This window comes from Oryx dammah, unplaced genomic scaffold (assembly GCF_014754425.2).
Source record: "Oryx dammah isolate SB20612 unplaced genomic scaffold, SCBI_Odam_1.1 HiC_scaffold_14, whole genome shotgun sequence".
NCBI classification, from domain to species: domain Eukaryota; kingdom Metazoa; phylum Chordata; class Mammalia; order Artiodactyla; family Bovidae; genus Oryx; species Oryx dammah.
The window spans coordinates 38,665,792-38,680,845 of record NW_024070198.1 but is presented as its reverse complement, the minus strand read 5'-3'; the positions used below and the strand labels follow the sequence as shown (position 1 = coordinate 38,680,845).

The 15,054-nt window shown below is 42.6% G+C and overlaps 1 protein-coding gene across 3 annotated transcripts in view; it reads right to left on the bottom strand.

Annotated features, from left to right (window-relative positions):
- INPP5F (inositol polyphosphate-5-phosphatase F) overlaps positions 1–9,600 on the bottom strand; it is a 91,451-nt gene extending 81,851 nt beyond the window's left edge. For 2 of the 3 annotated variants that reach the window (XR_005723547.1, XR_005723548.1), the window contains exon 1: positions 9,322–9,600. Coding sequence is in view for 1 of the 3 variants with exons in the window: in XM_040254869.1 (XP_040110803.1) it covers positions 9,322–9,418 (97 nt within the window). In the remaining 2 variants the exon portion in view is untranslated. The remainder of the gene's footprint in view (positions 1–9,321) is intronic. The other variant, XM_040254869.1, reaches the window with a different exon arrangement.
- Between the last annotated feature and the right edge of the window lie 5,454 nt (positions 9,601–15,054).

Here is a 15,054-nt window from a genome sequence, read left to right as displayed (position 1 = left end):
AGAAAAATACATTTTCATTATCTTAGAAAAAAGCAGAGGTTTTGAATGTCAAGACCCAGTTAAACTCTCCCACTGACCTCAGCTCTATCACAGTATCTGTCACTCTGAGTCAGTTCAATTTAGTCACTCAGTGGTGTCTGACTCTTTGCGACCCCATGGACTGCAGCACACCAGGCTTCCCTGTCCATCACCAACTCCCAGAGCTTGCTCAAACTCATGTCCATCAAGTTGGTGATGCCATCCAACCATCTCATCCTCTGTCATCCCCTTCTCCTCCTGCCTTCAATCTTTCCCAGCATCAGGGTCTTTTCCAAAGAGTCAGTTCTTCGTATCAGGTGGCCCAAGTATTGGAGTTTCAGCTACAGCATCAGTCTTTCCAATGAATATTCAGGACTAATTTCCTTTAGGATTGACTGATTTGCTCTTCTTGCAGTCCAAGGGATTCTGTCACTCTAGAATCCTATGTATGGCTTTCTCTTGTTGGACCACTACCTGGGCTAGGGCAGAGAGAGTGTTTTATCCAACTTTTTATACAGGCACAACGCCTAGCAGTCAGATCTTCAATAAAGATTTGTTGAAATAAGTAAATGACTTCACAGAATTTCAGACTTAATATAATTTGGAAGGAGAACAAAATAGAATAATAAATTAGTTGTTGGGGTGGGGAGTATTTAAAAGGTACAAAGGGGGATAAATACAGCTACAGGAGATGAATCCTGAAAGTCAAGAAAAACAAGTTGCCAGAGAGAGAGTAGCAAATTAGAAACTCTGCCAAATTCTTTGGTCTGCCCACCACAACTGTTCCCTGGGGGAGGGGAGGGCTATTACGCTGGAAATGGGGAGAAGAATGTTTATATCTGGCATAAAAACAATGTATGAATGACACCATGAAGCATCATTAATATTATACATGCAAACTACTAAAATTAAGAGCACTGTAGCATATTTAAAATGCCCCAACATTTCAGTTAGATGTTAGGACTATTTCAAATTATGTACGTTGACCATTGCGGAAACTGGAATTTGAAGTTCAGTATAAGTAAAAACGTGGTTTCAAAGAATAAGATTCATAAATTTTCATAAAGATAAAATAATGCACTTTGTATTTTTATATATCCTACTATAAAGCTAAAGAAATTCAAGGTTAAATTTGAAAGAATCTGCAATTAAAATGAGGTAACTTAAAAGAAAACACATGGAATACTGACCTAAAATCAACCTGTACTTGCTTCAACCAGCCTCAAAGAAAGCTGGCAGGAGAGGATGCTTTTTTGTGAATGAGAGCAGTTCCTTTAAGGGTCTCACAGCAACCAGAAAATGAGTCATCTTAACAGAGCATGGGATTTAATTAAGATACTACCACTATGTGTTGTGATAGTACTATAATGCTAAATATTCAGTGTTAACCCTCACCTTTTAAATACTACTTAATGTATTATCAACAGCTACTGATAATAAAGTAATGTATTATTTCTCTATTTTGGTAAACATAATGTAATTCAAACATTCTCAGCTCAATTATGGTCAGCTAACACATATGATTATGACTTAACCCAGCTAAAGAGTTATTTGTTAGAAATTCTAAGACATTGTTGGAGAAGAAAATGGCAACCCACTCCAGTGTTCTTGCCTGGAGAATTCTATGGACAGAGGAGCCTGGTAGGCTACAGTCCATGGGGTCACAGAGTCAGACACGACTGAGTGATTTTCACTTTCTAAAACATTGCTGTTACTTCTTAGACTTGTGTTTGCTAGATTTTAAAAGGTTATATCTTAAAACATATGAACAGGAATAGTACAGCTTACAAAAAGGTGTACAAAGAGATAATAATACAGCTCTTAAAGACCTAATATATTTAAATCCCCAGAAAACCACACCAAGGTTAGACTATGGCTCTCAGAATACACTCAATCAATACTATACCCAAATTAGTTTGATTTTCCAATAGCCTTGTATCTATCTGCAAATACATTAGCTAATTTTGTCATAAATCATAAAAACCAAAATCAGCAACAAGCAATTTCTTTGACATAGGGCCAGCTAGAGAAAAATAAAAAATGTCTTTGAGTCTCATTTATTTTCATTTAAAAACAAAAAAGATCTGTTGAATCCCACAGAACTAAAATTCAGATTCCTCCCTTTCCTGAATAAAATGATGAGAGATTAGCATCTTTTAAAAAGCTGGTTAAGACAGCAGCATTTTAGTCCTCTGTTCTTATGTTCTCTATTTAATCCTCACAACAACCTCTTTGCTGCTCAAGATACATGGGGTCAACCAGAAACTAGACTTACTTCAATTCATTCCTACCATTTTTACAGAAGACCAGCAGTGGGCCACGTGGAGGGACACAGTAATGAATCTCCACCTCCCTCTCCCTAAGTGGGCTGAGTCAGGCTGCCCAGGTGGGACAAGGGAAACCATATGGCTGGACATCCTGGAACAGCACCAATGTAGTCACGTTCTGGAAAGACCAAGCTCTCTGGGCACCCTGGTTCCTGACACCTTCATGCTCTGCCCTAAAGGCCTGCATGTTGCCTCTCCTCTGAAGCCAGCCTTTGGCAAGTGCTGGTCTCTGCTGTCATGGCCTGGTCAGAACACAAGCATCTCGGAATCAGTGATGCTACGAAAGTGCCTCTCCTTTTCGGAGGTGGGTGCCCTAAAGACTTTTCTTCCTCCATTCCCTCTCTGCGTTACGTGCTCTGAAAGGATGTCTGTGAAACTGGATCTGGAACTCTTGCAAAGCTAGACTGGGAAGGCTTCAGGTTGCTCATCACCAGCTGAAATAGTTCCCATCCAGTACTTATCAGTGTTTCTGCTTCAAGATCTTCCCTCTCTCTATTCCCTCCCCAACCCCCAAATGTTCTAAAAACTTGAGAAACCTGATAAACTGACCCTAACTGGAAAAACTAGTCAATCTATTAAAAAAACAATATTCCCGGTCACTATACAAACTAGTTCTACAAGAAAAGAGTCAGGACAGGTGTAATGTTAAAGAGCCAGGAGTCTCATTATCAGTCTTTTATTCTATCAATCCATAGATTCTTCCTCAATGAGCATACTTTGACATTTGAGAGGCTATTTTATTCTCTACATAGACTACATGATAATGAGTATGGTTGTTACAGATGTTTCAGATATTCCCCATAAAAATATAAATCCCAGGGCTTCCCTGGTGGCTCAGTGGTAAAAAAAATCCGCCTCCCAAAGAAGGAGACACAGGTTCCATCCCTGATCTATGAAGGTTCCACATGCCACGGAGCAACTAAGCCCCTGGTAATACAATGACTGCAGCCAGGAGCCACAACCACTGAAGCTTGTGTACCTAGAGAAAAGCCCACGCAGTAATGAAAACCCAGCACAGCCATAAATAAATATTATTAAATATATATATGAATCCTATAACTTTGCGGTCAAGAAGGTAGAAAGGTTTATAAAACATTTTTGTCAATATTGAGGAAAACTTGGCTTTGGAGTCAGTATGGAGTTGGAAGTCTGGCTCTCCCTCTTATTCTTTAAACTTGGGCAAATTACCTCTCTGTCCCTGTAAAATTAGAATTAGAAAAATCTTAAGATTTATTGTGAGGATGACATGAAACAGGACGCATACAGGGCTTGGAACAGTGTCTGGTTCACAAAAATACTCAATAAATAAAAGCCATTGTTATTAGCTACTATTTTTAATGTATTTATTTTTAATTGAAGGATAATTGCTTTACAATATTATGTTGGTTTCTGCCATACATCAACACAAATCAGCCATAGGTATACCTATGTCCCCTTACTCTTGAACCTCCCTGCCACCTCCCAACCCACTAGGTTGTTACAGAGTGTTATTACCTACTATTAATCTTAGCTGACAAAGTAGACAATATGCACAAAACCTTCCCCCATCTGTAAAACTTGATTCTGAAAATTGTCATCATTCACCCTACAAAGGCTATTTTTTTTTTAAGCCAAAGAAAGGGTGAAAGTTTTTGGAAAGATGTGTTTTCTACTTTGCATGTGTAACAATAAATGTTCATAAAATAAGTTTACAGATCTCAATCCAACTGCTGGCCTGTTAGAAATATAAAATATGGGGTAAGAAGTTTTCAAGGTATAAACCTGGTAAGCTTTAAAAGAAACTGAAAACTACAGACATTAGAAAAAACTGGTTATTCAACAGCAACAAAAATGGTTTAAAAGATTTTTACAATATATTTAATAACTAATTGTTAAATTTAAATGCCCTATTATATTTTGCCATGGTACTTTGTGAAGTTTTAGTAAACATGATTTTTTTAAAAGGTAAAGTTAAAATTTTTTTCAAATACTATATAACACAAAATGCTTAACTGAACAGTTTCATAAAATATGATTTTGCAAAGGAGATAAAAGTTCTATTTAGATGTCAGTTCTGTAGCTAATCTCATAAGTTTTCATGATATATTAAAAATAATTTCATTATCAAAAAATAACTAGGAAAAACACGAACACATTTTTATGTTTCTGTGCATTCTAACAGATAACTAGCATCCCTTCCAATAACCATTCACTGGTATTTATCAGAGTTTCATCTCTAGTTTACACACTTATGAAGGTTACGTGTATGACACACTCTACCATCTTTTTGTGGTCACTTCGTTTCAGAATGAAGCAACACACAGCAGTAACTTATATAACACTGGTCTATCAGAACAACCTACAAGGACAAGTGGAAGCAATTTTAAGATTAAAGAGATAAGACCATATCACCCTTCCCCAACGGTGGACTATATTACATTGCTTTTTAAGTCTTTAAATTACAGCCCTTATTCTCATAGTGAAACTCCACTCTCAGAAGATTACTGAATGTTTACACAGTACTTTACCATTTTCCATGGTTGAAAATAAAACTAAATACTTTCCTCTGACGGCCATTACCCTGAGAGAGACATAGTGAGAAAGTGAAAGGGTTAGTCGCTCAGTCGTCTCTGACTCTCTATGACCCCATGGATTGTAGCCCGCCAGGCTCCTCTGTCCGCAGAATCCTCAAGGCAAGAATACTGGAGTGGGTAGCCATTCCCTTCTTCAGGGGATCTTCCTGACCCAGGAATAGAATTCAGATTTCCTACCGCATGAGCCACCAGGGAAGCCCCTAACCCAAAAAGCAGTTCTAAGTATGATCCCAGACTACGCATTATCCTTAAAAGTATGGAAACACCAGAAAAAATATTCAACTCTTTAGAAGAAAAAATGTAAGCAACATTAAAGAAGAAAATAAGGAATACCATCACAAAGAATTTTTTTAAGTGTCATTAAATCAGAAAAACATCACAAGTGGAAATGCATCTTTCCTCACATTTATTTCCTTATTCAGCTGGACAGATTTTCCACCCCAGTTAGAAGATATTCAAAATAGGCCCTGAAATGAGTGAGTATAACACAATATCCTATATTTATGACAATGATATTACTGAGAGAAAACCCGGATCTAATTTAATTCAGTTCAACTCAACCAAAAACGCCTTCTGTGTCCAACACTCAAGCTCAGAGATACCAAGATAAGCAGAATAAAGTCCTTGCTTGAGGAATGCTCTGTCCACTGGGGAAGAAGTAAGAAAACTATTTTCATACGAAGCAGTAAGAGCTACAAACAAAATGTGTACCAAGTGTATAAAACACCTGGAAACACAAAAAGGTGACCAATAATTCTGCCCCAGGAATGCAGAGTGTGGTGAGCACAGAAAAGGGGTGGCATCCAAACTGGATCTTACAAAATAAGGAAAAGAGACCAACAGTAACAAGCATTCGAAGCTAAGGAAATGGTCATTTTAACCTTAAATATCAATAATGATCCATCTGATACCACTAGAAAAGAATACTGTTTCAGGTTGTTCAATAGCCACAAACATAAAAATCACAATGTTCACAGGCTCTTTTGGTTTTATGATACTGCCCTTTAGAAACAAAAGGGAGCTGGCTAGTAATATATTCAGTTGAATAATCAGTAAGAAACTATGAAAGATCATAAACATTTTAATTACAAACAACAGCAAAACTGGCTGTAAAAGCAGAGGGAAATGATCCAATAAAATGGAGAATTTTAAGTTAGTGTACAGAGATCTGATAACAATTAAAAAGCCATTATTCCATTTAGTAGTTGTTGTACAGTTACTAAGTCATGTCCAACTCTTTGCAACACACTAGGCTCCTCTGTCCTCCACTATTTCCCAGAGTTTGCTCAAACTCATGTCCATTGAGTCAGTGATTCCATCCAACTATCTCATCCTCTGCCGACCCCATCTCCTTTTGCATCAGGGTCTTTCCCAATGAGTTGGCTCATTTATTCTATAGTCAGTCATTCTTTAGAAAGGCTCTTGAGTACTAGATAGGATAAACTATTTAAAGTCAAGAGCATGAGGTTCTTTATTTGCTCGCTATATGTACTTGAACACCTGAAGGTGTTCAAAACAGGCTTTTCTGAAAGATAATGGCCTCTTCCTTCCTCTGTATTTTTGGTCTACTTTAGTCTGTGGTTGGCTATATCCTAAGAAGTGAGATAAACCTAATTGCCAAGACTACAACCAATTTACTCAGAAAAAAGTTAATTTGCCTTCTGATAGGGACTTTGGATACATAAATGGTAATTCAAATTACATAGCTTAATTCAAAATCTAGGCCCAGGTTTCCCTTAAGTTTCCTTAAAGTCTTAAGCCAACAGCCCGTTTGAGCTTCCTCAGCTCAGAAGTATGGGTTTAAGTATTCTTCCACTAGAAAGGTAAGCAACTAGCCAGCACCCTGTAAGAGTTGACTTACTTCTTGAGGGGAACAACTTATCCCTAATCAGTATCAGCATTTGTCACTCAATCGTGTCCGACTCTGCAATCCCATGGACTGTAGCCCGCCAGGATCCTCTGTCCATGGGATTCTCCAGGCAAGAATAATGGAGTAGGAAGCCATTTCCTTCTCTGTGGGATCTTCCGGACCCAGGGATCGAACCCAGGTCTCCCAAACTGGGGGCAGACTCTTTACCGTCTGAACCACCAGGGAAGCCTTGGAAGAGGGCTGACTTACTTCACTTGAGGGGAGCAACTTATCCCTAAAGTTATTAGGACTGGACAGGTTTCTGTGTACAAGAAATGAACACAAACCAAACAAAAGGACAAATAATTCACTTAAAGTTGTCTATTTAGAGGATTTACCTCGTTTCATGTAATTCCACCATTCTGGTTCATCACTATAAATCTTAGGGGCTGAGAGAAAAGGAGAGAGTAGCCCTAGAAATGGAGACAACCATGCCCACCCCTATTTATATCTGCCTCAATTCACTGTAAGTGAGTGAGTGAAGTCACTCAGTCGAGTCCGACTCTCTGCAACCCCGTGGACTATAGCCAACCAGGCTCCTCCGTCCATGGGATTCTCCAGGCAATAATACTGGAGTGGGTTGCCATTTCCTTCTCCAGGGGATGTTCCCCACCCAGGGATCAAACCCGGGTCTCCCGCATTGAAGGCAGACACTTTAACCTCTGAGCCAGGGAAGCCATACTGACACACAAGTGACCTAGAGATTTCCTGAGTGTTTTCCATGAAACACGGCAATTCTTGTCCTCAAAGAGGTACACCGAACAAACACTTAAACTGGCATTGTTTCAAAAACGTTTCATTATGTACAAAGACCAAAAAAGTCAAACCCTCATTTTATAGCTGAGAAAATGAAGTGCAGAAGTGTTCTGTCCAGTGAGTAAAAGATGATGTCAAGTTCTATCCAGCTGAAATAGTTAATTTTAAGCTCTTAGAATCCAAAGAGCTGGCTCTTTGGCAGCCTAGGGAATTTTGCAATCTACCTTCCCTCAGTTTGCACTTGAAGCCTTCCCCAAACATTGGGGGTGGGGTGGGGGGAAAGACCAGGCAAATGATCAAATCAGGAAAAAAAGAAAAGAATGACTGGAGACAGGCCAAAATTAGCCTATCTACAACACCATCTGTCTCAAGATTATCAAGAACCTTATCTGGGTGCAGTAGTTTCTCTTCCATTCTGAATAGAGGAAATGTAATAGCAAGAAAACACACCCCAAATCTAGGGGGGTGGGAGGGAAACGACAACTCAGTTCTCCTTCACTGCTCTAGCAAATCAACCACCAGAGCTTCCAAGGCAAGTAGTAGAACGGGTCAGCAAGTGTCTTAGGGGCCAATTCTCCTCTCTGTGACCTCCAGCAAGTTACTCAACCTTTCACACCTGTCTCCTCACTTGAAAATGAAGATACCACCACCTGCCTGGTAAGGTTGTTGTGAGGATTGGGAATAATATATTAAGGGATCAAATCCTTGGAAACCCTCCTATATATGGTAACTGCTATGATATATACAAAAGGTTGATTTGTACCTTTCATACTTTCCAATTCATACCACGTAATTCTTTGTCTAGATTACACACAAGAATTACAGGTAAACTCGAAATGTTCTCGCGATTTCCTTAACGAACTCTATTCTCTCACTTCTCCTAAAAGGAAAGATCTCTGCGGTGATTAGGAAAAAGGACCGGCACCCTCGACGGGGAGGGGCTACCGAGCCCCTCCAGAGAACCGCCCCCTGGACTGTCAGCTCTCTGAGGGCAGGAACTGTCCTGCTTAACTCACCACTGTGATCTAGTTTTCCTAACGCAAACTAACGTTGTAGAGTGAGGCATCTCATGACAGCTTACACGACACCCAGACACAGACCCACGAGACTATGTCGCACAATATTGAGTCACACATAAACATTAAAAGTTTAACACTGCAGGTTAATTGTAATACTAAAAAAAATTTTTTAAGGTGCTGTAAATCGAGTGCTTATGAGGTAATCACAATGAAGCCATGCCTATAATGATAAGGGACCAGAAACACATAGATGTCAACAGGGACTGAAGCTCCAGCAGGACTTTCTACGGAAACTGGCGCGGCCGGGATTCTAACCCAGAACTTGCTCGGAAGGAGGGTCAGAGGGCACTCCAGAAAAGAGGCGGCCTTTAAGGCCAGGCGCATCTCGCCCGAACTTTCTGGTGGGCGCCGGCCCGACCCCGACTGCGGGCGCCTCGACCCAGGTTCCCCTCTCCCCGGGCAGTGGAGCGGATCTCGACACGGAAGCGTGCTCGGAGGGACGAGGGTCGCCGGCCCTTTGTCCCTGCGGAGGGGCAAGGGGCCCGGCGAGCGCTCCCTCCCCTCAGGAAATAATGACAGATCTCGCGCCCTCGCTCGCGCCCGCCACGGCCGCAGGCGGCGCCCGATCCGCAGCCTCCGGCTGAGGGGCCCGGCCGCGCCCCCTCACCGGTCCCCCCGACCCGCCCAGGGCGACCCCCGCCCCCCGCCACCAGCCTCACCCGGTCGGAGCTGGAGGCCGCCGTCGCGGCGGCTGCACCACAGCGCGCGCTCGCCCTGCTGCAGGATGTAGTGGTCCTTAGCTTGGAAGAGCTCCATGCCGGCCCCAGACGCCGAGGGAGGAGGCGGCGGCGGCTCGGGTGCGCCCGCGGCCCGGCGGCGGCGGCTCGCGCCGGCAGTCCTCGTCGGCCGGGGCCGCCTGAGACCGCGCTTCAGGGAGCGGCGGCTGAGGAAGCGCCCAGGCTGCCCGACCCGCGGGAGGAGAACTCGCCCCGGCGGCGGCGGCGGCCTTGGAGGCCTCTCCCCGGCTCCGCCCCTTTCCCGGCCCCGCCCCCTGCATCTCCCCTGGCTCCTCCTTGCCCCTCCCTTCCCGGCCACTCCCCCCGGACTTCCCCCAGGCTCCGCCCCCTCCCCGTTTCCTCCCCGCCCCTTTCGCCTAGTGCACCTTTCGGTTCCTCTTGCTGCCCTTTCCCGCGGCCTTCTTCACTGGCTTCTTCTGGCTTTCTCCTCCTGGTTCCTCCCTCGACGCTCTTCCTCCTGCCTCCTCTCTCCCCTCCGGCCAGCCCCCTCCTCCTACAGCTCCTCTCAAGACCTGGAGGGCCCTCCTTCCCTCCCCGGGTTGATACGGTCAGAACCCAGGGTCTGGTTGAGTCTGGCGGCGCAGCTGCTCTGCGGCCTTTGGGGCAGAAGCCCCCTCCTGGGACCTCCTCTCCTTCCTATGTTGGCAGGTTATTTGTTACTTTCACCAGCTCTGAGAAAAGCCAGGCCGAGTCCCCAAATACAGCCCGAAATCCCCTCTTTCCCGGGCCTGAGCTGCCCGCAGAGACCCAGACTTGGGAGAGCTGGGAAATGCGACCCATGGGGCTGGCTGCAGGGGTCTATCCAAAACCAGACTCTCCTCCTCCGAGCGGGAGCGTCTTCTCTTTTGGAATTTCCTCTTAGGACCTTGTGACATTTGACAACAGCAAACATTCAAACAAGAAGTTGATTTGCATGTAACAACAGAAATTAAGTATTAGTAGCTGCTGCTGCTGCTAAGTCGCTTCAGTCGTGTCCGACTCTGTGCGACCCCATAGACGGCAGCCTACCAGGCTCCTCTGTCCCTGGGATTCTCCAGGCAAGAATACTGCACAGGGCTCTAATAACGAGGCGGAAGAGAGCAAAGTTCATAAGCTATCATGTCCCGAATTAAGAAGGATGCATGTGAGAAGACAATGTCAAGGAAGTAAAAGGGGTCTATTTTGACAAGGATGAGATGTCTTGTGGAAGATGGAGGCCCTCCCAAGTATCTTTGATCTCTCTTGAAAGGCCAGGTGGTGTATTGAACAGAACGGGGCTTAGGAGTCAGGTCCCCAGTTCCACGTCCCACTCTAGGGGTGATCTAGCTGTGTGATCTTGGGAAGGGGTCTTGGTCTCAGATGGTGCTGAACTAAAAGACAGTTTTATGAGTCAGTGAGTCTTTCTAGGCCTATCTCCTGCCTTTTCTAACACCTTAGAAAGGAAGAAGGAAAAAATAAGTAAAACAAACTAAAGGTAGAAGAGAAAGGCAATTCTTTTAACTTTCTGCTAGATAAAAGTGAGAGGGCCCAAAAGTAGGAAGGAGTTCCAGATTACTAATTATTCCAGTCCACACTGATTTCTCTGTTGTATTTTCATAGCACAGAAAGTCCCAGGATGACAAACTCTCCTGGAATCTCTGATAAGTACTATGCCTTTTGGACTACCCAAACAGCTCAGCCTACAGGTCAAAAGGAGTGAGTAGTATGGCAAATGAGGTGAGCTGACAAAGAAGTTAATGGCAGTAAGATGGTGAAGATTCGGTGGAACCATCAGTGTCAGATTTATTATTGAATTCAGTCATATGTTGACTTTACTTAGCAACAAGGAATAGTGAGAAAGTCCTATGAAGACAGGATGTTCTGCAAATTACTTCATTTTTTTTTAATCATATTGCCAGATGTGAAGAAAATAATGCTACTGTAACCATTTTGAGTTAACTGATTAGTTGATTGAAACTTTCCCTGATGTTTTAAATCAGTGATTCCAGCGCTGGCTACTTATTAGAATCACCTAAGGAGTTTTTCAAATTTACCAATAGATCTCAGAACAATTAAAGCAGAATTTAGTTGAGATGGGCTCTGGCAGTAGTATTTTCTTTCTCTAAGCTCCCCAGACTATTCCGATATGTAGCCAGGATTAAGCACCACTGTTTTAAATGAAATTAATTGGAAAAATCCTCCTGACAGCAGCTTAGTAGAACACACCTGTCAGTCATCAACTAATACCCAGGAGTGGGGTTTATGACCTGTATGTAAATCCAGGTTTAACAAGCAGAGCCCTTAAGAGTCTCTCTAGATGCTGAAGATACTCCTGGAATCTATCTGACACAGATGCACATGGCTTTTTACTCACTCTGAAAGCATGCTTGACTTTGGGGTAGCTGGAGCCTGAGTCTGGATCCTGTGCCTGGTAGCAGGGCCTGGCCAAGCAGAGTGAGTGGAAAGAGTAAACACTGTGTCTCTCGTGCTGTCCCTCAGTTTCCGGCCACAGATGCCTTGCCTTGTCCACTAGAGACTTCCTGAACTTCAGATACTGCTTACCTGCCAGGTGCTCCCAACTCTACCAGACCTGGCTGGTCTCCCCATCCTTCATCACTCTCCTCCAACTTCCTAATTCAAGCCCTTCCTGCCCTTGAAGGATGCCACCCGGTTTATGGTAGAAGGTTCATGTGATGCTGTTTTTTAAACATGAATGACCATCATGTATATTATCTTTACATGTATCATACATTTATACTAATTTAAGTACGTCCACTAGGAAGTTAGGTTCTAGCCTGTTCTGTATTATAGCGTCAGTTTCCTTACTTTTTAAGAGAGATGATCACTGAGTGTTCTTCCAGCCTTAAAATCAGTGAATGTGAGGACATGTGTCCACATAGTTAAACTTACACAAATAGTAATGGTAAATGACTCAACTCTGATTATTGATTTGTCTTTCATTCTCACATTTACTGTTTCTGAGATTTGGGGTTCTCATTAGAGTCTAGTGTCCTATGGTGAAATTTGGCTTTTAACATCATCTTCTGTCTACTTGTCTACAGTCTTGTATGCTGTTTGTCTACAAGAACATTCTTCAGTCTTATTTGTACATGAGAAATCTTCCAGAGAAGATATATATATTTCTTAATGTATATTCTGCCTGCCAGGTTCAGTTCAGTTCAGTTCAGTCACTCAGCCGTGTCCGACTCTTTGTGACCCCATGAATCGCAGCACGCCAGGCACTGCTGATTTCTTCAGTCAACAGTTGGGACCATTAAGAGCCTAAGATACTCACAAGCCAAGTTTTCACATTTAACCAATCATCACCAATGTTTCCTGGATTTCACTGCCATATCTCCTCCCATAACTTTATGAAGGACAACTGGAAATTGTAACAACCATTTTGGAACTTTAACATATGTAATAAAAGATGCTTACTCCTTGGAAGGAAAGTTACAACCAACCTAGATAGCATATTCGAAAGCAGAGACATTACCTTGCCAACAAAGGTCTGTCTAGTCAAGGCTATGGTTTTTCCAGTGGTCATGTATGGATGTGAGAGTTGGACTGTCGAGAAAGCTGAACAATGAAGAATTGATGCTTTTGAACTCTGGTGTTGGAGAAGACTCTTGAGAGTCCCTTGAACTGCAAGGAGATCCAACCAGTCCATCCTAAAGGAGATCAGTCCTAGGTGTTCATTGGAAGGACTGATGCTAAAGCTGAAACTCCGGTACTTTGGCTACCTCATGTGAAGAGTTGACTCATTGGGAAAGATTTTGATGCTGGGAGGGATTGGGGGCAGGAGGAGAAGGGGACGACAGAGGATGAGATGGCTGGATGGCATCACAGATACAATGGACATGAGTTTGAGTGAACTCCGGGAATTGGTGATGGACAGGGAGGCCTGGCGTGCTGCAATTCATGGGGTTGCAAAGAGTCAGACACGACTGAGTGACTGAACTGAACTGAATATTGTTCATTTGAGAAGCACCGGAAAAAAGTCCCTGAAGTCCCTGTGGAAACAGTTAACATTGGTCTAAATGAGAGATACTTTTGTTTAATAGAGAAGATCATCTCTCCTCCATTGTTATACTCTGGGGGTTAATAAGTTCTGGCTTTTTAGTTGCACAGTCTGACAGACTTGTCAAGGACCCACATTATTGTTTAAACCAGTGATGATGCTTTTGCGTGTGTGTGTGTGTGTGTGTGTGTGTGTGTGTGAAAGAGAGAGAGAGAGAGGAGTTGGGGTGGGAGGGAATGAAATGTGTTTTCTGTATCTCGTCTTTCTCCTTCCAGAGGAAAGATAATTAGCCTTTTACAGTGATAATTTCATATTTGTCCAAAAACGGCTGTCTCTCACTTCCTCTCTGTTATGCATTTATTTTTTAATTTTAAAAATAGCTTAAAAATTAGAGAGTTCTAAATAAGCTAATTAAAAAAAAAAAAAGGATACTGTTAAATAGAAAAGGTCCAAGTTGCAGAGAGACTTGAATATATCCCATTTGGGCTTTTAATAGGGAGAATGGGAGAGAGATTATGTTTTTATAAGCCCAGGACATTTCTGAAACAAAATACAGGAAGTGTGATTACCTCTGAGGAATGGGAATAGGGGTTGGGGGTGGACACTCAGGAATGGCCTAAAGGAGAATAGAAACAATTTTCACTTTATATTTCTGTATATTCTTTTGATTTTTTAAAATGTGTTTTTAATGCCTCAAATTAAAATACAGAGTTAAATATGTGTGTGTTTAAAACGTACTCTTCCACCACACACAAAAACGTATTTTTAGATAACTTATTACCTAAGGATTTAGAACCTTTTGCCTTAAAAAGTCAGGAATCCAGGGTATAGCTCTTTTTATTCTACACACGCTACTTAATATTTTTGAGTTTTCCTAACACCTTAAATGCTGTCAAAGTGAGCTATAGTTAAGTATATAAGCCATTTTTCTGCCCTGTATCCACTTTTAAATAGAATATAAGGAAGAGTTTTTCCTTTAGCACCTTTTCTTAAACCACAGCAATAGCTGTGGCTTGTCCATCCTCTGACAATTGTAATTCTCAAGCTGATGGCCTGTTGGGGCCTTTACCATTGTAAATCAGTAACAACTGTCAATAATGCCTTCTGTTAGATAGTCATTTTAAAGGTTTTTCAGAGAAGGCTTTGTGCTGCATGGGAAAGCAATGGCGACAGGGCTGGGGGTTGGGTAGAGGTGGAACTGTGTGTGTGCTTAGTCGCTCAGTCGTGTCCAACTCTTTGCGACCCCATGGACTGTAGACTGTAGAAATTTGGTACATGTTTGGAAAAGCTGCCCAGTGCATTTTTAACCCATTGTTTCTTTTGCTGGTTAAATAATAATCGTTCACAGTGTTTCACCTTTTCATGAGAGTAGCACTAGTGACAAGGAAATTGAGGGTTTGGATTTTCCTAATACTACTCCATTCTTTACCCCGAATTTTACATCAATTCTTCAAAGAGCCTGCAGAAACACAGTGAAGGGTGTGTGTTGAGGGAAAGGGTGTTTGGGCTTCTCCCGACTGGATGAGCGTAGGGAGTGAGGGGTATGTAGGGTTGGAGAGTAGGGGCAGCGAATAATACAATGTGATTTGCAGAGTCTCCAAGGTAATGTTTTTAATGAGGCCCATGTCTTCCCTGGTGCTCAGATGGTAAAGAATCCGCCTGCAACGCAGGCCACT